Here is a 23,403-nt window from a genome sequence, read left to right as displayed (position 1 = left end):
ACCATCAAGAGAAAAAATCACTCTTTTAACGTCTGTCACCTGTCCTCTAAAGTTTTAGTCTACTTTTTAGTCCCGTGGCTCGTGACTACCTGGTACACGTTAGGCATAACGTGTTGGCTGAATCAACTTAGGTGCAGTTGGAGAGTATCAATAATATTGGACTACGCTAAGGAGTGAGGTACAACGAAGGAGGCCCGCTGAAAGTGGTTCATGCGATATCAGAGAAATCAGAAATCGCAACATCTTACAGGCCACAAACTCATTCGTGTAGTTTAAGTAATCACTGGAAATTACTGCACGAAACATTAGGAAATTCTGAAGCAGCAGTAACAGCAATCAGTGATGGATGTAAGTTATTTATCAGTAATATAATTAACATCAAAATCTTGTTTAAGTTATCTGAATGGACTCTACCTAAGAGAACAACTGTTTTGAATTGTTTTAATAAAAGAATTACAAAATTCAACATTAATTAAAATTATTCGTATTATTTAAATAATTATTTTTACTTGACTAAAAAAAAACAAATAAAGCTCACGAGCTGAATCCTAAGAGACCCACGAATAACACTAAAATAAAACGGTCAAGACCATAATTTAAACAAGTCTGGTCATAACAAATTGGTGGTTGGATGGTCAGAAGTCTTCCCCTAATAAAGCTGACTGGGTACTTCGTAGGTCTTGGAAGTGTTAAGTGACAATTAAAGTAGGCTGCCAAGCCTTAATACATAAAGTAAGCATGTGCCAGCCCCAGAGTATGTAAGACAAAAAAGTTTTAACTAAAATTTTGCGCAAAGTGCATTTCATTGCGTAGTGTTTGAGTTAGTAGCCCGTTGCCGCTCACCGAGTGCAGTACCTAATTACTAAAGTAACTTGGTAAAGAGTAATTTATTGTTATTTTCTTTCTGAAGTCTTTAAGTAAGAGTAATTCGAAATAAATCAATTTTAAACAAGTCGAAGAAAATGAGATTTAATAAAACTTCCTCTCTTTTCTTTCCTGTAAGCAAATACATTGTTAGGCTGTCTGCTGGTCCCGCAGTCTGTCAATCTTAATTATATAATCATTGGAATAGCTAAAAGATTTGAACAATCAATGCCAAGGTTGTAATGAAAAGCTGATCTATTACTTAATGATTTTTTTATACGTTGATTTTGACGCTGCTGCTCAAATCTCGATGAATGTTTTGAGTCAGTTTCTTGACGCCTAGAATTGTAAGTATTTTAAGTATTTGCTCCTTCCACTTCGCTTTTTTGTAGCTCTAAATATCTTTCATTCAGAGGTTGATAACATTTTGAGCAAATGTGATTGCTTAAATTTCTCAAGGTTGGCCATCTGTGTTAAAAAGTGCTTTGGCAGCACCAGGTTGGTCAGAAAAACGGCCACAACGCTCTTAAGCATTAGAGCTAGGTATGCTTTAGCGCGACGTCTCCTGGTATGGTGTTTACAATGCTTATGTTTTCATGGCACTTGGTCACCTGTGATTCAGGTTAGGAATTAGCGTAGGTCGCCAGCCCATTCCAAACAGTCAAGTGTCGTCGATAGCTGGGATACCTAGCTGCTCGACAAAAATCCACGTTCTTTACATACTATCAGTAAGCGACTATGGCAGTTCACATTTTTTTTCGTGATTATTATAACCAAACTCACTGACTTGGGCTGCAGGTAGCTTAAATTTTACCATTATTTTCAGCTTTTTTGAGAAAAAAATTATGCTAGAATTATGTAAGTAGTGTCAAAAGTTAGTATGCAAAATTTTATCACAATCAGTTGCATAATTTTGGTGGTTAGTGATTACAACGGTTTTTAAAACCTTACTTTAAACATTAAAAAAAATAAACTTGTGAGCTGTTTGTCCCTCAAAATTTAACGTATCTAACTGCCAGTTACTCCAGTCGAGTTATAAGTAAAGTAAATTCTGAGTTGCTAATTGCCAGCATGTTGATGGTCTCGTTTACCTGTACATTGATAAAATTAATAAATAAATAGGCTTCTGAGTTACTTATGTTTAGCAATCAGACTCACTTGCTTGCCAGCGTATTTTGTTGTTTAAAAAATTAACGGAATCCCAACCCGCCGATTCTCAGAATCCCACGTGCTAACTTTTTTTGCGCATTAAATTTGATAATAAGTAAAGCGGCATTGGTTCGGTGGTAAGCGTACTTTTTACTGATACAACGTCGTTCTAGGGGTCGTGGGTTCGATTCCTGGTGAGTGCAAATTTTTAAAAAAACTGTTATCACCAGAAAAAGTTCCTATGCTATCCTGGCTCTTTCGGAACGGGTTTTCCCGTTTAATTTTCCTTCAGAGCAATTCCTGGGTTTTTTCCTTGTTCCACAAGTGTTCAGGCCTGGGTAAATGCGAAATAGTGTTAAGGCTATAGGTAGGGATTAGCGGATCCGATGCCAGGTGCCAGGCAAGGATCGCTGGCCTTACAGGCGAGGAGTGGTCTCTGAAAAATGAGGCTTCTCTAGGGATGCTAATTGGCCTGGAACCGATGCTTTGGCAAAGAGCACTGACTTATCTGGCGAGTCAAAAATGTCCTTAAATACGGAGTCTTCTCTGAGGAAAGGCTACTGAGTAGTGAGTGGATTCGATGCATCATTGGTACAGAGAATGTCAGCTTAACTGGCTCGGTGTTTTACTGGAGATACCCCACTGTGCTCATGGTATGAAATAAATTGGATATCAATGAAGGGAATGGTAAAATGGGTGCAGCAATCCACCCTTACACGTATGTGGTGAGTGGGTGGCCCCAGTGACTGGGCCTATAGGCTGTCGTGGTAATCCAGTAAAGACGAAAAAAAAATTAGATTATAAGGAACTAAAACATTGGGTTGCTTATCCTTAGTAATTCGTCACACTCGTTTCTTGATGCGTTCATTTTGTTAATAAATAAATAAATTCCTGAGCTGCGAGTCATCAGTTACCTGCTCTGCTTGCATGCTGAAACATTTATTTAAATTGTAAACCAATAAAGTCATGATCGGTTTATTTCCATTTATTTTACGTGTTTGCTTACTCGTGCATATATTATTAATTTGATAAAATAAGCTAACAAACAACAGCGTCAGGTTCCTGGGAATTAGTGGCTTAGGATTTTATTTATTAATTATTTGAGAAAATACGCTGTCAAGCAAGCGTGTCAAGTAACTGGGGATAAGCAGCTTGAGATTTTGATTGTTATTTAGTTTAATGCGCTTTCATGAAAGCTCATTGTGTTTTTGAGGATTAGCAGATTGGTGCTTCATTTACTTTCCTTTCAAATAGTTGTGTTGGCAAGCAAGTGCGTTGGGTTTCTGGGGAGAAAGAGCTCGAAATTACCCCAATTTATAATTTTAATGAATACGCTAACAAGCATGAGGATTGGGTTACTCGTGATCAATAGTTGGAGTTCAAAATATTTACTCATAAAATAAATGCACCACCTACTAAGCCGTTTGGGTTACTGGAGATTACTTACACTGCTTTCTAATGATTGCAGGTAAATACTGTTATAAAAGCATTTTAACCCTTTGGATTCCTCTGGGTGAAGTTCTCAGAAAATTAAAAGCTTTTTGTGCAGATTGGGCGCTAGTTCTCAGTGCTATATTGAAGCACTGATCTGGATGGACCCTGAAAAAAAAATTGATTCTAGTTATTTCACGCAATCGTTTACAGTGTCTCTTATTTTCTGATAGTCAAGTTGAACGAACTCATAATTAATTTGGTGAAACAAGATATTCGACTGCTTGAAAATGACTTGTTCAGTATCGAGTCCTTGGCAAAGTCTCGTGTGTATCTTAGAGTCGTCTTATGCCTTCACTGCTATAAATATTTTAGAGTGACTAGAGCTAGGTCACCTACTCTAACTATCTCTTCTGTCTACACTTGCAAACTCTTAAACCATCTTAAAAATCTAGCAAACTTTTCGTGAGATTTTGTACACTGTGTCTGTTTGTGGGCCCAAATCTTTCTTACAACCCTTACGTGCTCTTTGACGTTCGTATTACCCTTGTATGTACCTAAGCGCTAGCATCGTCCTTGGATCTAATTTCAGTGGCAGCTCAACTACATATCCACCAGCAACCGAACTAAAAAACTTTTGCTTTCATGACATTCATCTAACAAGAATAACTAAAAATAATATAACGTATGACAGAAACAATTCCAATTTTTAAATTACTTTTTATCATATTGTAACTTGACAAAAAAAATTAACTTCGAACATGAACTGTTTATAAAGATACCTTACCATACCAGTAAATAACAACGGTGCAAAAATTGACATGATTATAATACTGTATACAAAGAGTGATTATTTATACACATAACACGAGGAACACTCATTACGTGAAATGATACTGTCAATGTTGTAACGTAAGATGTGTTAATCACGCTATCCCTGACTATCCCGCAATAAAGGATAGTGGGCAGTTGAAATAAATTGATAGCGAAGTTTCGAGTGTTGCCGTATTAAATAGTAGCGCTCAGCCGAAGGTATAAAAGGGGGCAGGAGAAGGCCCTCGCTCTCTTTTCCCTTTCGGGCCGTGCAAGGTGAAAATCGAACGACGGTCGATCGCTAAGGTAGACCAAATGTAAAAATAAATAAGTATACGGTACGGAATAACGGTACGGATTCAAATAGGCCCGTCGATGGTGAGACTACCGGGAGGATGAGGGGCCTCAATGAAAGTGCCCGGTCGGGGACGCTCGACCGAGGTCTGAACCGTTTGGAGTACCAGTGGACGTTGGGTGTACACTCACCATCGAAACCAGCAGGGACCCGAAGAGATTAACTTAGGGACGTGAAAGAGACCAAGAATTATCAACACCACTCATGGCAGATAAGTTTCGTTTAAAATTAGTGTTAATAAAAGACAGATAAATATATGGACAAAAGGACATTACGTGTAGCGTTTAACCCTATGTGCAACTTTGCTCTCGTTATAGCGAATATTTTGTAATGCAATAATTATTTAATACATACATATATATATATATATATATATTCAAATTATACAGTTTGTTAACAATCTCTGATTTTCGCCCCATATCAAACACCGCAGAAATGAGAGATAATGCATACACGGTGAGTACGGATTGATGGCGATATATAAATTATCCATTTTTATACAGTAAATTTTTTTTGATTAATACTCAACATATAAGAAATTTTACAATGGCGCCCGAATAAAGGTTTAATGTATCCACATGTTATAATTGTTGTGCTACAAATATTTTAGCCTATGAAGCCAGTATCCGTACTCGCATCGGTGCGAAAATCAGAGAGAATTTCTAGAAAACGGCAAGTGAATACTAGGATAACTCAAAATATCAAACAAGAAGGTCACTCGATAGATAAGAAAACGCGAAAAATTAAAATGGCGACGCAGCAAAACATAGACGAAATCGCGCGAGAACGGCAAAGCTTGGCAGCCGAACGCCAAGAGATACAAAGACTGCGCGGAGAAATACAAAACATGCAACAAAACTCAACAACACAACTCGCACAATTTGAACAAGCAAGAGTTGCCCTAGCAAATAATATGAATAATATAAATAATCCACTATTGCCGGTAGTGGAAAGATTGCGAAACGATATAACAGCATTGCAAGTAAATGTTCAAAATAATCGTAACCAAAATCACAACGCTCAAGCAGTAAATTTATGCGCGTTAATAGGAAGCGTACAGGCGTTGAATAATGAACGTAAAATACCCGAATTCCAAGATGAAAACTTGCAAAATCCACTAGAATTTTTATCTGAGTTCGACAGGTTTTGTACAGCTCGCAGTATCATGGGTAAAGATGAAATCAATATGATAAATAATGTTTTAATCGGTAAGGCAAAGCATTGGTATGAATCACAAAATCCATTTGTCGGCTTTGAAGTATTTCGCTATGCTTTTACGAACGAATTTTATCCTGTAGCGGTACAAGTGAGATTGAGAGATATCTGGTCACGTGTCGATCAGGCGCACAACCTGCAGGAATTTTATTATAGACAAGTCAAAGAAGCTTCCTTTTTAAGACCACAAATGACTGAGTACGAAAAAAACTATATCATCGTACAGCAGCTTCCTCAAAGCGTTCGTGCAGCTATGGTCACGATTAATTTAAATGAGTCAGATGTAGTAAAACAAACCTTAATTAATTTAGATTTAATATATTTGGAAAAAAACAAAAATGTGAACAGACCTCAATATACAAGAAATAATAATAATAATAGCGAAAATAATCAGAATACTCAACAAATAAGACAAATAGACCTAAATCACGGGGTATATTCACAAGAAAGTAACTTTAGAAATTTTAATACTAGGAATAGGCGACAAAGAGATAACTCATATAATAGAAATCAAAACAAATCTTTTTCACAACAGTCAAACATAAACCCGAACGCGTATACTATCAATATGCCCGATACGCGTTTCCCACCTCCCATGTATAATAATAACACCAATTCTAATGGCCATATACAAACGCAGACCGGTAATTTAAACTAATAGCAGGCGCGTTGAAAAGTGGGATGTTGACGCGTTGGCACGATGATTATATAAATGATATGCAAATTGATATAATAGAGAATAAATGCCCGCAGAAAGCTAGGAATGATATTTAGAGAGCAGCCTCCCCGCAAATCCTATGTAAAATTAACGGCATTCAAGTATGGTCTATATTAAACACGGCAAGTCAAATTAGCGGAGTATCAGAAGACTTCTTTAAAAAACTAGAAAAAACACACAAAATTTTAACTTTGCCGGTTTCAAATGTGACGGTCTCAACAGCAATAGGCAAGAGAAAAACACCTATAAAAAAACAAGTAATAATCGATTTAGTGATAGGCAGTTTTAAAATTTCACATTTTTTCTTAATTATTCTATTTTTGACAAGCGGTATTATACTTGGAAATGACTTTAACGCAGGAAACGGAATTGTGATAGATTATTGGCAAAACCAAATTAAGTTGAAAGATAGTAGGGTTCCCGCATCGTCTGTCTTATTCGGTAGAGACCGGGCGGAGAGATTATTATTGTCTCGGCATGACGATGGTATACATATATACTTGTTGAAGGTAAACAGCTGGGGGGTATTTCGTGACGACGATGACTTTTCAATGATGAAAATGAATACAAAGAGAGACCATAATAGTGATAATTTAATAGGAAACAAAGTTATAAATAATAGTGATTTTACAAATGATATCAATGTAGAAATTTTAAAAATTAATACTGATAACAAAATAGGGGAAACAAATAAATTAGCAGACTCGACTAGTAATAGCATGGGGGACAGTGGTGATCTCTCTGCTCGGCTTCGCATGGTCGTGGAGGGTATAGCAGGGTTATGCGAGGATGAAAAAATTATATTTTTTAAGTTACTTGATAATTTAAAGGATGTATTTTCGCCAAAACCGGGATGTTCTAAGGGATATACTCACAAAATAAAATTAAAAGTTGCCAATCCCAAAATTAACCAAAAGTACCCGGTTCCGTTTGCATTGCGTGAGTCGGTCGGGGAATGTATAAAACAAATGTTGGAACAGGGGGTGACTGAGAGAGCATCGAGTCCGTATTGCAACCCGTTGAGAATAGTGAGGAAAACGGATGGCGCGATTCGCATATGTCTAGATGCCAGAGCGTTAAACAAGGTTGTAGAGGACGACCATGAATCCCCACCACTCATAGAAGATTTAATGCAAAAATATTTCAAAGCCAAAATATTTTCAAAAATGGATTTGACTTCGGGGTACTGGCAAATCCCATTGCACGAAGAGTCGCGTCCTCTTACTGCTTTTATGTTCGGCACAACGATGTACCAATTTACTCGTGTCCCTTTCGGTTTAAAAACAGCGGGTAGTGCGTTCATTCGAGCGTTCACTCTCGCTCTCTAGACAAACGTAGATACAATGTTTACGGAAAAAGACGTGCTTGATACTCGGGACGAGTGCGAGGAGGGCCAAAACAACAAATCAATAGATATTTTTAAATTCCTATCAAACTACATTGACGACACAGTAGTAGGCACAGAATCCTTTAAAAACCATAAACAAGTTTTAACTATAATTTTCAAAAAATTACTGGCAAACAATTTTACATTAAAATTAGAAAAGTGTGAATGCAATAATTATTTAATACATACATATATATATATATATTCAAATTATCCAGTTTGTTAACAATCTCTGATTTACGCCCCATATCAAACACCGCAGAAATAAGAGATAATGCATACACGGTGAGTACGGATTGATGGCGATATATAAACTATCCATTTTTATATAGTAAATTTTTATTGATTTATACTCAACATATAAGGAATTTAACTATCTGTAATGTAAGTTATCCCATACATATAAGGATGTGTGTACTAGACTACAATAAAAACTGTATATTAATATACTACGTGAGTAGGTATAATTATATATATTCTATGCAAGTGCACAGTAGTGTGTGCAAGGGCTGCTAGATTTGTGAGATGTTTTCAAAGTCACGTAAGTGCCGCTAGAAGGATTCACTGAAGCAGAGAAGCCAGTTCTAATCACCCTAAAGTACCCATGGTGGTGAAGGTGCCTGCGAAGATTGGTGGATAATATTAGGTAATCGAGATTACGCTGCAGGGTGCTTGAAGCTATTTCAAAGGCTTAAGATGGATCAAGTGGTTCTCCAGCAGTCGAATTTATTGACTCTTGAGAGTTATGATCGGTTTGTTTAACTGGATGGATGCAGAAACTCTTAGACTGTAGGAAATTTTGGATGAAAACTTATGTGTATTTTGTTTTCAGCATATCTTTAGACTCTCTGAGTCGCTTCAAGAACGTTACTCTAATAAACGTCAGACTTACAGTATGTTATGCCAAAATTACCGAAAATATGGCATTCTGAATGAGACATTATTTTTCTGCAATATTACATTCCATGTAAGCCTGAGACTAGCATCTTAGATAACATGGATAGCTGCAGACAATGGAACAGCTAAGTAGAAAGGTTTTTTTTGTGAAGGGAGAAAAATTCATTAATGCATACCAGAGCAACTATAAAAGTGTAGAACTCAGTGGGTTTTTTTTTATTAGATCACCAATACCTACCTAACCCCCCCTCCGCCATGTAGCGTTGCTTTAGTTCCACCCCAAAACTGCTAAAAAGAATTCAGGTCGGCTAAGAATCGGCATTCTTTCTAGTTCTCCTACATAAACTTCTCATTGTTTATTAAGAAGAGTACTCAGAGCAGCGTGGGTTTACATTTGCCACACTCCTCTGAGAAGTCTTTACTTTCGCTGTACTTAGAGATTTTTCTTCGACTTATCTATCGCTCTTCTAAACGTTGGGTATCTCCTACTGCCGGCTTCGTGACTCAAGTCACCCATCTTACAGAGAAAAATCTGTACGGGTGTCAAACAATCTTTTTTCGGTAGTTGGAGTTGCTACGCCAGATAAACAGCTTCAACCTATCTACTTCTTTACATTCTTGGGAGACATGTCTGTACACTAGGCATCGAAAGCATGAAATTACGATCAGTTTCCTGTTCACACGACACACACAAAGATTCTTTCTCTTTACAAACATGGTGTACGTTCGGCCTTCACTCGTGTGGTGGCGTGACATCACTCGCTTAGCCGAGTGAACTTCGAGCGTTCATCGAAAATTCGGGGGAAGGAACTACGTTCACTGGGATTTTCTAGTGAACGCACTCGTAGAGCCGAGTGAACTTCGAGCGTTCATCTAGAATTAGGAGGAATGAATTGCTTTCACTAAGATTTCCAGTGAACGCACTCGTAGAGCCAAGTGACAGCCTAACCTTCACTGAAATCATCGATGTTTGTATTATTATAGCTCACTCACGACTTCATTGTTGTGTAGCTATAGCGATCAAGGGAGATTAGAATTTCTAGCTAGGAAGTAAAATTTTATGTCCTTTCTTATGATGACAGTAACTGTCATACTATTTCGATAGTTGGGATAAGGTAAAGAGAATTTGAGTGTAACAATTAAGTCATAAAATTTTAATTTTTTTCAAGTCCTTGGTCTGAGAGTCCTGCAAAATATCACAGTGACCAAATACATGTATTCCATGGGAGTGATCTTAACAGCTACATCCAGTGCAGCTAAAATTTTGTGCAGGCAAGTTGACAAAAAGTTTTAAAGTGCTTAATTAACTTGTGGTACCCAGATAAGAGTACACAAAATGATTTTAGAGCTGCCAACATCGGTTTGTAAGACCACCCACAACCTCCCTCATCACTGTATTAGCCAGTTGTAGGCATCTGAATATTTATACCCATGCATCACACTAAACTGGTTACTGCAATTTTTTCTAGCATTATCTTTAGGAAAGCAGTGTAAATGCATTTTTAATTAATAACAATGTAGCTTTTGGACCAGTAAAGTTAATTAAATAGTTGCTGTATTCAGTTTGGTTTTGTATTCTAGGGTCTAGATGAGTATGCACATTCAGATACCTACAACTGGCTTATACGGTGATTAGTGAGGTTGTGGATAGTCCCACAAACCAATGTTGACAGCTCTAAAATTCTTTTGTGCACTCTTGTCCGGGTACCACAAGTTAATTGAGCACTTAAAAACTTTTTGTCAACTTACCTGCACAAAATTTCAGCCACACTGACTGTAGTAGTTGTAATCACTCCCATCGAGTACCTGTATTTGGTCACTGTAATATTTTGCTCTTAGGCCAAGGACTTGAAAAAAATTTTAAATGTCATGAATGTTTACACTCAAGTTCTCTTCGCCTTGTGATAGCAATAATGCAGTTAGTCAAACAAAGTTTTAAAATTTTTTATAAATATACTTGTTTTACTGCTGACCCAAAATTGTATTTTTAGAATAAGCTTGTAAGATTTGATACAAATGTTGGGTTACATTACTTACTTCTTTTACATATTACGTTAATTTATAAGTATTATTAAATAGAGCTTATTGTTCTGAAATAATAAATGTATTTGTATTAAGCTGATCCAATCTTTAATAAACTACTTATTATTTAGTACCATGATTATTTCATTCATTCACATTTTACCTAATAATATTGTATTAGTACTCTCTTCATTAGTAGAATAGTAATAATTATTATATATACGAGATAAAACTTTTTCATAACTAGTATATTGTTAAGTAGCTGTTAACCTTAAAATATTTATACCATGCAAATTCAACATTCTTACTTTTATACCCATATAAATACACACATACCAATATCTAATTAGGTATCACTCGGCTCTACAAGTGCGTTCACTGGAAATCTTAGTGAACGCAATTCATTCCTCCTAATTCTAGATGATTGCTCGAAGTTCACTCGGCTCTACGAGTGCGTTCACTAGAAAATCCCAGTGAACGTAGTTCCTTCCCCCGAATTTTCGATGAACCCTCGAAGTTCACTCGGCTAAGCGAGTGATGTCACGCCACCACGTGAGTGAAGGCCGAACGTACACCATGTTTGTAAAGGGAAAGAATCTTTGTGTGCAGGAAACAAACTCAACTTTGATCCCACATACGTGCTCTACGTGCTTTGCGGCGTTTCCATACCGTATTAATAGCACTATTCTTTGTCCTTAAGCATATCCTCTTAGAAATTAAATATTTAAGTCTTTATTATAGTTTCTGATGACCTTTTTAAATGATTTCTTAATTTCTCCTTCTTCAACTGTACTATCTAGATCTCGTACCTCAAGCGTCGTTTTTTGTACAGTAGTACATTTTTTTGGCCAGCTACTGACTTTTCCACATGTTTTGCGAATTCTGCAGTATTCTTCACTCTTCAAGGTTTTACGAGAAAATTTTTTTTTAAGGGGTGACAACACTTTCTACAACCGCTCCCGTATCCTCTAGGTTAAAGCCAGACTTAATGGACTTTAGTTCTCCAGCCAAGGGTTTTTCTTCACCTACCTCTACCAGGACCTTTGCCATCGTGTTGGAAATTTTCTTATTATTCTTCTTGTGTTGGTAAGACTTTCTTAATGCTTACCATCGCCGGGATTATTTTTAGTAGATGTATCCCGTTGCTTTTTTTGGGGTTATCTGATTGACATTTATTTCTTTCAACTTGATCTATTTTCTTTAGGACAAAGTTCACAGTTACCCTTGGAATATATTGACAGAATTTGTCTCTTGTTTTCTCTCTGTACAGCAGTGAGTTAAAAGTTTTCTTATAGTATCTAGTATGCCTGTCTTAGTGTTGAAGGACATCTTTCTGTTTCACGCCAAAGTGTTTGGCTGCCATCAGGTGATTTTAAGACAGCTTTAAAACCATCTCTTATAACTGTGGCCATGTTACTAAACCGTAGGCTATGGTCTTGATCAAATCTCTAGCTACTTTTTAACTAATTCAGGTAGAATATGAAAAAATTTATATTAAGTATGTAACTAGTAATATCTATTATGTGGCATAAACACAATGAGTGCAAGATGATATGTATATGTACTTAGTACAGTAATACAGAGAAGGTAGACAGAACTTGGCCGTTGCCGTGCACGCACGCTCTTGTAGAGTCTCTCGGTACAATGAGAGAAGAGAACTTGTAATTTTAATTAATCTTTATTTCAGTTTTGAAATATATTCATTTAAGTGTTAACAAGTACAATATTATTAATCCACTACTTCGTAGTGCGTTCATTTAACATAGTAGCTAAGTCCATGGTTAGTATTTTTTAATTTTTAATAGTGTTTTTTGTTTTTATCAAAAGGAAGTATGTCAAAAATTTTTTATCAAAATAGAAATTTAATTTTGTTGGCTATTTAAAAATAATGATATCTATCATATATATATATATATATATATATATATATATATATATATACATGACAAGTAAAATTATGTACAGCAAGTCAAACTCAATGACAAAGAATAAATTAACAAAAAAAAAAAAACATAAGATTACATACAACACTAGGTCACGTAAATCCTTATTATTTTGAAAACAAAGTGTGATAAACAAATGCTTGATGGTTTTCTCGGGGATTAAAAAACTGATAATTTAAAATGTTGGATTTGTTTGCAAAATAACATACATAATTTACCATTTAATAATGACAGATCAAGGGCCAAAGATATTTTAGGAATTATGCATACCGATTTAATTGGACCTCATGCTACTACTTGTTTAAATAGCGAGAAATATTTTTTGAGTTTAATCGATAATGACAGTAAAGTAGCTAAAGTGTATTGTATTAAGGCGAAAGATCAAGTACATAACTGTTCTGTTAACTATGTAAATTTATTTGGAAGTAAGACAGAAAAAAAATAAAAAGACTAAGATGTGGTTATCAAAAGGAATATTTAAAGAAGGATGTAAGTAATTTTGCAAGCAAAAAATGTATACCTATGGAACCGTATCCACCTTATGTACAAGAATTGATTGGAATGGCAGAAAAATATAGCAGGGATACTATGGATATGCCTTGATGTTAATTAAACAAATTAGGGTTCATGATAAATTTTGGCGAGAAATAATTAAAATAACATATTATTTGAAAAATAGGATTATCACTAATACTGTTGAAAAGAATAAAACACCTTCTAAAATTATGTTTGGGAAAAAGCCTAGTATAAAAAATTTAAAAATATAAAAATTCATAGAAGTGGAGTTTTTCTACAATTACCACAGGAAAAAAGAAATTTAAAATGGGATATGAGAGGAGACATAAAATTTCTTTAAGGTATGAGAATGTTGTTTCTAAAGTTCTGGTAAATATTAAAATAGTAGTTACAAGACACGTTGATATCATCATAGATGGCGCACATTGTATTGGTTTAAAATCAGAAAATGACATAGTAAAAATAAATGCAACTGTAAACAAAATTAAAAACACAAATGGCGATTTTAAATACAAACGGCAATAATGAAATTAAAAATTTTAATTTAATACGGTCAACTAGAATTAAGAATTAAGAAAAGAGCCTGATAAATATTGAGGTAACATTTTTATATATAGTAATATTATTTATGAAAATCACACTAATTCTGAGAAACCTGTTACTCATATTAATGCGGTGAATAATGAGTCTAAAAATTGGAAAAAGGCGATGCATAAGGAAACAGATTGTTTAAATAAGAATAAAACTTGAATTTCTGTAAAGAAACCAAACGATAACCTAGATTAGTCAGCCTACCATGTTTTCTTTATTTACAAGACGTACAGCCATAACAGATACAGTTATTTTGCATTACCTAGGCATCATGGTTTAAATTAACCCACTACCATAGCTCCTATACCAGCTAGAAACACCACCGCTAGAGCAGGAATGGTTTGTAAATTTACCTGTGTTAGTTTATTTTTAGTGTAATGCCTGTATCTAAGAAGAATATTATAATTGTCACTTACTTCTATATATTACTGGTGCTAATTCTTCTTGGCCCGCTTTGGGTATATATGCTTCGTGCCCCTCCAATCTGAGACGTGATTCCCTACCCGCCATATAAAAGAAGCCTAGTGAGAAGAAACTAGCCAATAATTATAATGGCTTTATTATGTAAGGTTTTTGAAAAATACTAACTAAAAAGGGCAAAAAAAATATTTAGTTGAATAAAGATTAATGTTACATTGTAAATGGTTTTTTTCCAAAGGCGTTATGCCATTCCACTTTAACATTCTTTCTGTTTGAACCACATTTTTTTAATTTCCAGAACGTGTCTTTCTTAATCAAATAACGTTTATTGACACAAAGTGACTTAAAACTTACTTCAAATTCGTAACTTTGACGTGTCAGTATTAATCTTACGGTTCATAAAGCTATAATCCTGTAACCTAGACTACTAGAACCCAGGAACAGCTTGGATACTTAATTTTTTGCATCTGTATGAATCAGTCGTTCTCACAGCCAGCTCTCTGGTGAACATTTTTTCAGTAAGCACGTCTTCATCAGTCCTTGTCATTTATTTTCACTACTCTGATTGTAGTGTATTTTCTTCTTCTGTAAAAAATTAGTTGGTTTTACGTTTAGCCGTATCCCAACATCTTTTTCATTTCAGTATGGGATCTCGTATATGTTTGAATGACCCTAATAAATTTAGCTACATTTATGGCCGTTTCACATTTGACAAGCAAAAGGTTAATATTAATTAAAAAATTAAGAGCTCTTACAAGATCTACTTCAATGTACCAATTTCTTACCAAGATAAGGCAGGGGTCTCACGTGTTGCTTATGCTTCATGAGTTGTGGCATTAAATCGTTGGAATGATGCTGCAACTACAGTGCCGCCAGTGCCTTTCCAAACACCTATGATTTGGCATGAACCTTTTAGTCATGATGACTGTCATTTTTGCTTAATCAAAACGTTTGATTTTAGTAGTAAAAATGCTATAAAATACAATATAAAAAAGTTACAAGTGTAACAAAAAAAATGCCTTATTATTCTCACAATAAACCTCCGACTTCTCCTATTTTGCAGCAAAAAGTTAAAGATGATACAGCTTAAGATGATGATTGTTATTCAAACAATGATAAAATTGACTCCGAGCCAATTCTTTTCGATTGAGCTGCACTAAATACTCAGGTTAGAGATTTTTTCACGACTAAAGGAAATAAATCTTCTTGCCACTGGAACTACTTTCTCATGGTTTAAGTATCAGGAAAAATTATTAGTTGAATACTTTTTTTAAGTAGATAATTACGTTTATTGCAGTCATATAAATGGCTTAATGTAAAAATTAGGATTAATGTACGATCTTAAAAATTGGACATTATTTATTGACTCATCTAAGAGGAGTTTGAAAGCAGTTTTACTGCACTACTTTATTCATCGCTTATTCTCTATACTTGAAAGAATCATTTGAAAATCTAAAAACTATCCTTAATGCAATTAATTACAAGCAGCAGAAGTAGAAAGCCTGTGGGGATTTAAAGATTTCATCTATGTTTTTTGGACTACAGTCAGGTAACACAAAATATCCATGCTTCATATGTTCATGGGTAGTAGAGATAAGAGTATGCATAACGTCGAAAAAAAATTGCCTCTCCGTAATTGACTTAAAGCTGAAGAGCCTAACGTTTTCCAAAATTCTTAAAAAATGTTCAGTTCTTTTTAAGGAGATTTATTCACTCAGTGAAAAAAATACATGTTATACTTAAACATGCTGGAAGTCGAAACGAATTTTTAAATTATTTTTTATCGTCCGAATTTTTAAGAAAAAAATTCGGAATTGCATGACTTAACATTGCTCTTTAAGGTGAGAGCTATTATTCAGCCTTTGTTGCACAAATTTCGAGGCTAGAGACTTATTCATATTTTTCTCCTCAAAAACTTCGATTTGTCCCGCTGTGACCTGCTTGTTGAGCGTAAGTATATCATGTGAATCATATCATCTTATATGTTTGTCTTTACTTAAAAGCATTATAATAAGTATAGCTATGATATTTAGAATTTATTAGTTAGATATCGATTTTTTATATCTTTGTTATTATATTAAAACTTTTCACCTTGTCTTAAATAAAATGGTTTTTTCTATGTTATTTTTACAGTAAAATATTTGTGGATCATAATTAACTGTAAATGAAAGTGCAAAATTTATGCTTACCAGAAAGTGACTACTAAACCGAAAAAAACTGGTTGATTTTTATCAGGTTTAGCGTAATTAAAAAAAACATTAAAGAAAACTTGAATTCTTTTCAAGCATTGCGAAAAAAAATTCCGATTACATTTAAATATCGTATAAGATATAACTTTAGCCTATTTTCTTTAAAGCATAAGAATTGGTCTTACACTGTTAAAAATTACAAAAAGTTATAAAAAGTACCCTTGATAATTTTGATTCTTTGATGTTAGAAATAATTAGAACTTATTATTTTTACCATCCAAATTTATTTTTTTACTTCAATTTTACAAGAATATAACAATCTTGTTATTCGCTGATTAATAATTTACGTAGGTTTTTTTACGTGAACTTATAAGATTATTGATTGAACTACTTGGTTCCTAGGGGTCTGTACTTTCTTTTGTCTGTCTGTCTTTCTGCAATAAAACCAGGATCTTTTGGTTGTATAATAAAATACGGTGTTTCTAGTAAATCTTTAAATATTAATTTTAAAGTAATTATCGTTTGGAGTATTGTTATTCATAATTTTTTTATGATTGCTTTTACGTTTTTCATACTTATACATTCTACTTGGTTTTTTTTTTTTTTTTTTTTATAAAGTAATATCTAATTATTATTCCAGAAAACTTTGCTTCTGCATGCTATTTTATTAAAAAGGTTTAGTTGCAGGAACGTAACTTAACAAACAATCAGCTATTTTCGATTTTATACTAACACAGAGAAAGAGTGAATGTTCATTACGTGATTCAAACTCTAGTAAACAGTGTAAAGCTCTTGTTGTTTTAAAATGTTCTAAATTATATGCAATGAGCTCTCATAACCTTAGTTTTCTATCCCTTAATAACTAAGTTTAATAATCAAAGCTCCTAGAATTTCAGAGCTACCAAAGTTTTAGTTTCAAGCTTTTAAAACTTTAAAATCCAGTGTTAATTATTTTTAACAATCATTATAATTTCAAATATAATGATAAGCCCTAGAAAGTTTAGGGCCGTTATGGAATTGGAAGTGTTTTAAAGTTATAAATACCTTAAGCGTAAGACTTTCTGTGTTTTGGGGTTATAAGAGCCGTAAGCATACATCGACACTCAATGGTTTTTTGTCGTGTTATCTACACGCTAGTAAAGTCATGCGTAATAACGATAATTGCTGTTAGTATGCAGTTAATTAATAATATTTTTTTTCAACAGTTTTCGTTAGTTCTAGCTAACTAATTTACATACTTGCCCCCTGATTTTCTTGAAAAAATACAATAAAAAATTTTGTTTGTGTGTATGAATTCTCATGTTAAATTATTAATGTTGATCAGTACACTTACAATTAGCAGCCAAATAAATTTCTATGTACTATATTTTCTAAAATTTCAGAACTTCTGTTATACCTTGTCTAATTATTGGCATCTATCATACTACAGTTCTAGTAATTGTTGCTTTATTTATTTGTTTATTTGACCATAAATGCCGAGCTTACGACCATCTGAGCATAATCATCGCTAAAAGAAATGCTAAGATTAAAAAGTTTTAGGTGTAATCAATTATTAGAGAAACGTGTGGACGATAAAGTATGTATTTTTAAATTACATAGGCATATAATAAAAAAATTTAAATAGCAGATTAGGACAGAGAAATCTGTGGTGAATAAAATACTTAAAAAAAAAAAAAAATACAGGTCGTTCTGATACTATTGAAGCTTTAACTAAAAAGTTTTTAAGGAAAAAAAATCGTTTATGCTATTGTGCGGCAGTTTAAGCTTTTTTTATGTTTTTGTACATATTGGATATAATAAGTTGATTACTAAAATGCTTACGTACTTATAAGCATACAATCAGGTAAACAGAGCATTGCTAATTTTTTTCTCGTAAACTTTATTGTTGTATAAATATTCTAACTTTCTTTTTTTTTGTAATACTTTTATCATGAGGATTAGAAGCAATAACCTATTAATGGATATACATAATAGTACTTTTGAAAACTATGTTTTACCTGTTGTATTGATAATAATTATGAGTATGTTTTATTTTTCAGTTGACTGTCAAACAGTTCTTGCAAACATTTCAGTCGCATATCGTACGTTATGCTTTCGAGTTCGAGCTCCTGGTAATTTTGATGAAACTGAATTGGATGAAGCTCTAGAATCGTTATATCAAAAAAATTTATCACACTTACTGCTATGTCATCGTCAACTTCAATATTTCTCTAAATTATGTCGAGAATTCAGTTCCAGCTCAGTAAATGAATGTTTGACATGGGATAATAGAATTCAAGTGCAATCAGAACTTTTTAAGTACAATGTAAAAAAGTACTTTGAACCATCTGGTGTTACATGGGATTCCACATCATCTCCTGAAAAGGTATGCAATTTTCCTAAAACTAAATAAAAATTATTTTAAACCTGGTTTACTTATACAAATTTGATTTTAAGTGGAAAAGAGACAATATATAATACTAAGATTTTAACGTCCCTCTGAATTATGATTTTATTTGAATATTGCTGTCATATATATTATTAGTAATAAAACTTGTAGCTTGTTTATTGTCTGGATAAACGCACACGCGACTATATCACTTAAATTTGATAATAGCAATGTTATTACAAAAAATCAGTTGGACCAGCATTTAAAAAAAACCATTACTAATTCTTTCCTCAATTAATTTGCAACAAAAAACTCACTGAAGTATTTATTTTCCACGGACAGGATTTCTAAGTTGTTCAATACCACTAGATTAAAATCAATATTAAATATCCTTATATTATTATTATTAATATATGAATATTTTGAAGCATTGAGCTCTTAACACCCATTATTTTTATGCATTTTCTTCAGTAAAAAGATAAACTATTAAAATCTTAAAATCAACTAACCCTAGTTTACAAATTCGTATAACTCAAGTTGCTAGTTGGGCCCCCAGAGCTCCCAATATGGAAGATTTACAACTCACTAGCTTCTTATAAATAATTTTTCGATCCTGCATTCCACAAATTGCAAGCCTTAAAATATTTCATAACTTTTTTTGCAAACATTACAGTTAATAAGATGTTAATACATTAATACTGAAAAATTTTTTTGCAATTACTTAAAATCTAGAACCTCTTACTGCTTTAAGAAAAATGATGCCCCATAATCTTTCACTGTATCCTTATAATATTCCTAATATTTTTAAAATAAGGTGACGCTATTTATCGTATATATGCATTTTTATCCATTTTTCTATCTAGCCGGGAAGGCAAGTGAATGGAGGCGTCAAAATTTTTTTCAGTGCTTTCATTTCAAGACACTCTCCCAGGCTCAAACAGATGGTTCCAAAACACCATAGCTCACAACAATTAATACCCAGAGATGAGCCCTCGTTCTTTATTTCCTTTCTCAATAATTCAGTTACCATTAATTTATTATCATAATCATCATAATTGTTATTGCTATAATTATTGTCTAAGTATTAAAATCATTATTAATAGTATTAATACTGCTACTGTTGGCATAAAAATCTTTATCAGCAAAGCTACAAATTGTAAGCGTAGACTTAAGATTGAACTTCTACATACGATCACTGGGCACAATACTATCACCATTTCCTACTTATTAGTTTTATTTACTTTTACTGTTTTTTATTACAATAATTACTGCTAGTACTTCCATTGTTAGCACAGCAACCATAATCATCGTGACTATAATTTCTAAGCGTAATTTTGAGATGAAACCGCCGAATATCATCACAAGACAATCTGATAACTATCAGTTAATCATCGTTAACTATTACCGTTTTTTGTAGTAGTGATAATATTTTATTATTATTGGCATGTAGTTGTAAAAAATATTTTTTGAAAATCGCAAAGATAATAAATATCTTTTCCTTCCTCTAATACATGGAAAGAATGTAAGCCAAAAGTAGGAAAGTGCAATTGAAGGGGGACCAATTTAGCACACCTCTAGCTTAAAATTAGATCACAGGCTATAATATTTTTTCAAATATCTTACCCTCGTGAACTTTTTTGCGTCACACCAAGCCAGTCAATCACCGATGTTCGTTTTTTCATAATAAAAATGACTTTAAAGGGAGAGTATATGCGTTTCTGAAAATCATGGAGACTATGGTAGTGTGGGATTCTATAAATTTGGTTTGTTAGACATACAATCTTTACTAAACTCCTTTCCCGATGCTGTGTGAATTATGATCTGCCCTAGAACCTCGTTAACATGACTCTAGAAGAGAGCCATTAGAGAGATCATTGCTTCTCACAGCACTTACAAGCAAGCTCGCCAACAGTTGCTAGAGGTGCCAATCCTCTCAAGTCCTGAAAAGGACTTATGGTTCCTAAGGATCGACACCCGTGTCTATTCTTTCTTCGATCGCTGCATTTTTGGTTGATGTGTTTCCTAGATGATAAGTTTATGTACTCAGTTCAGTATGAGTCCGCATTAGACTTAACTCGTCTTTAAAAACTTGTTGCCTTAGATAACCTACTCAGCAATGCTAGTGTCCTGTGCGGTGGCTCTCTACTTTTTCTTCTTATGAAAGACCACTGACCTAATATAGCCGTCCACTTTCTTTGTCTGTCCTTCGTGACGTACCGAAGTACTTGATCTTAGAAATAAATTTCCAGTGTCTTTCGAAGATAGTCTGGCACATTTTGTTGTCTCAAAGCTCTCGTTATATCGGGCCATTTGGCTTATTCACTGACTCAAGGAAGTGATGACAGAAACAGGGAAGGTGGTTGACCCGTGTCCAAAAAGACGAGCTTTTAGATCTTCTAGCGCTCGCTCAACAATTCAACGCGAGGGATATTTATTGATCATGTCTAGCAAAACAAGACCACTCTATCTAAGAAGAAAGGCTTTGAAAGTACCCCTGTATCTTTTTAGCGTGATTCGATAGCCCAAGCCTGAATGAACGTTGGTCCCGTACAGCGGTCCTGCTAGACATACACTCGTCACACTATTCCTTGGCACGTCTCATAGTGCCACTTACGGGAGCCTCTACCTCCACTGCACTTGTTATCTTGCTTAAGTCAGCAGGAGGAGGTGCAGCTGCCATAGGCTCATGCAGTGAGTCTTGAATGAGCTTCGCCAGCATAAGGTTGATGATCACGCCTTGGTTTATGGGCCGCCTGAACGTTGCTAAAGTTCCAGAGTCCATGACGATAAAATCTAGCGTTGTGGATATCTTCAGAACCGCCCGTTTCCTAAAACTATTTTATGGCTCACCCTTCAAGCGATGGCCTATGAAAATAACTAACTAATATAGGTTACACGTCCTCACCTGATCTACACAAGCTCGGCACCACCCCTGATATTTGAAGGATGTACTTTTTCCTTGGGGACTTAATCTTCTTAGCCTTTATTCTCTTTTCCTTTTTTTTGACTTCATCCATTTATTAGACCAGGATCTCTTGCCTTTTTTGAGGATTTTTTAGGGGTCTCCTTTGAACTTGAAGTTTCTTTCCCCTGCCCCCATTTCCTCTTTGTGTTTTTCTCTAACCTTTGCTGTTGTAGAGTGCAAAGGCGAATCATGTTTTCTTTTGAGGTTTGTCTAAAGGCGCTGAATGAAGCTTACAGCAGCTGTTGCCAGCCCGAGGTTGTCCTCAATCGTCTTTGCCGTGCTGATGTATTTTGCAAAAAGCACCTTCAGCTGCGACACTGCTTTGACGAGAATAGTAAACGAAAATTCTGCGCTCTCTATAAGTTGGGCCTTCCAATCAGGCTTGCCAACTCCAATGGAGCCAGAAACCAGTGATTCCATATCGGAGTCCACCCGCTCTAGCTTGTCTTCCCTGTTCTCTCTTTCTGTGATTGTTGCTTGAGGTTCCATTCCTGAAAGAAATAAATTTCACTCCGAGATTCGCACCGAATTATCTAGATACATCCGTCTATGGAGGCAGCTGATGTGGCCTCTCCAACACATGTCTGTAGAAGACGCCCCCGGACTGGGTACGTAACTCTGGGATATAACACGCTCTACCACGAAACAAAGCAAGTACAGAAGCAGAGCAATGGTATTAAAAATATGCCTAAGTATTTTTAATGTAATTAATTTTGCTAATCATAACCTCTAAATAATTTTGATGTGAAACGTCTATTGGCGTGCTTGGGGGTTCGACCGACACGGTGAAGCGACCCGTGCGATGGCACGATCTCCGGTTGAACTCGGCTCGGCTCGGCCCAGTTTGGCTCTCTATCTCTTTCTCCACACGTTTACTTCTGCCCCTCTCTCGTTTGTAACGGGTACTACCCGTATATTATAGCTATATAGAAGAGTATATAATAAGTAAAAATCATACATGCATTGTACATATACCATATACATGCGTACACACATATATTATGTATTATATATGTGTAAAAAATTTTTCAAATTTTACGGACTCTGAGAATCAAACCCAAATCGTGTGGACTGGTAGTCAGGGACCTTATTGATTGTGCTACGCAGCATGCCGATCTGATCTCTGTTCTTGTTACTTATGGATTCCAACCAAAAAAAATTCTGAATTAAACAGTTGATCCATAATAGGGCGTTTTTATATTTTATATTATTGAGCTTGCCTATTTTAAAAGAAATAGAAATTATTATTTTCGAATGGTCTAATAATACTAAAATTGGGTAAAATTGCGTTTTAAGGTTCGTTTTGATTATATCTTTTAATGGTTCGATGTACAGAAAAAACAAAAATATCAGCGTGTAGGGTGAAAAATTTTCTATTAATAAGCACCTTTAATTTTGTTTTGACTACCGCAAAATGTTGAGAAAAAAATAAAAAAGGCATTTTGGCAATACCTGTAAAAGTAACTGAGATAGAGGGAGCCATTGATCGTCTGCTGTCGCGCTTGCTCTCTCTCTCTCTCTCTCTCTCTCTCTCTCTCTCTCATCACCCCTCACAGGAGA

General features: G+C 34.6%; 1 protein-coding gene across 2 annotated transcripts in view; it reads left to right on the top strand.

Annotated features, from left to right (window-relative positions):
* The window catches only part of RecQ4 (RecQ4 helicase), a 275,707-nt gene that overhangs the window by 178,213 nt on the left and 74,091 nt on the right, over nucleotides 1–23,403 (top strand). For both annotated transcript variants that reach the window (XM_089593850.1, XM_089593849.1), the window contains one exon: nucleotides 18,550–18,875. In XM_089593850.1, coding sequence (XP_089449976.1) covers nucleotides 18,550–18,875 — 326 coding nt within the window. The remainder of the gene's footprint in view (nucleotides 1–18,549; nucleotides 18,876–23,403) is intronic.

This window comes from Copidosoma floridanum, unplaced genomic scaffold (genome assembly GCF_036245765.1).
Source record: "Copidosoma floridanum isolate Cflo_tuat_1 unplaced genomic scaffold, Cflo_Japanese_pri ptg000020l, whole genome shotgun sequence".
In the NCBI taxonomy this organism is placed as follows: domain Eukaryota; kingdom Metazoa; phylum Arthropoda; class Insecta; order Hymenoptera; family Encyrtidae; genus Copidosoma; species Copidosoma floridanum.
Note: the sequence above shows the minus strand (reverse complement) of the source record. Positions and strands in the feature narration are given on the sequence as shown.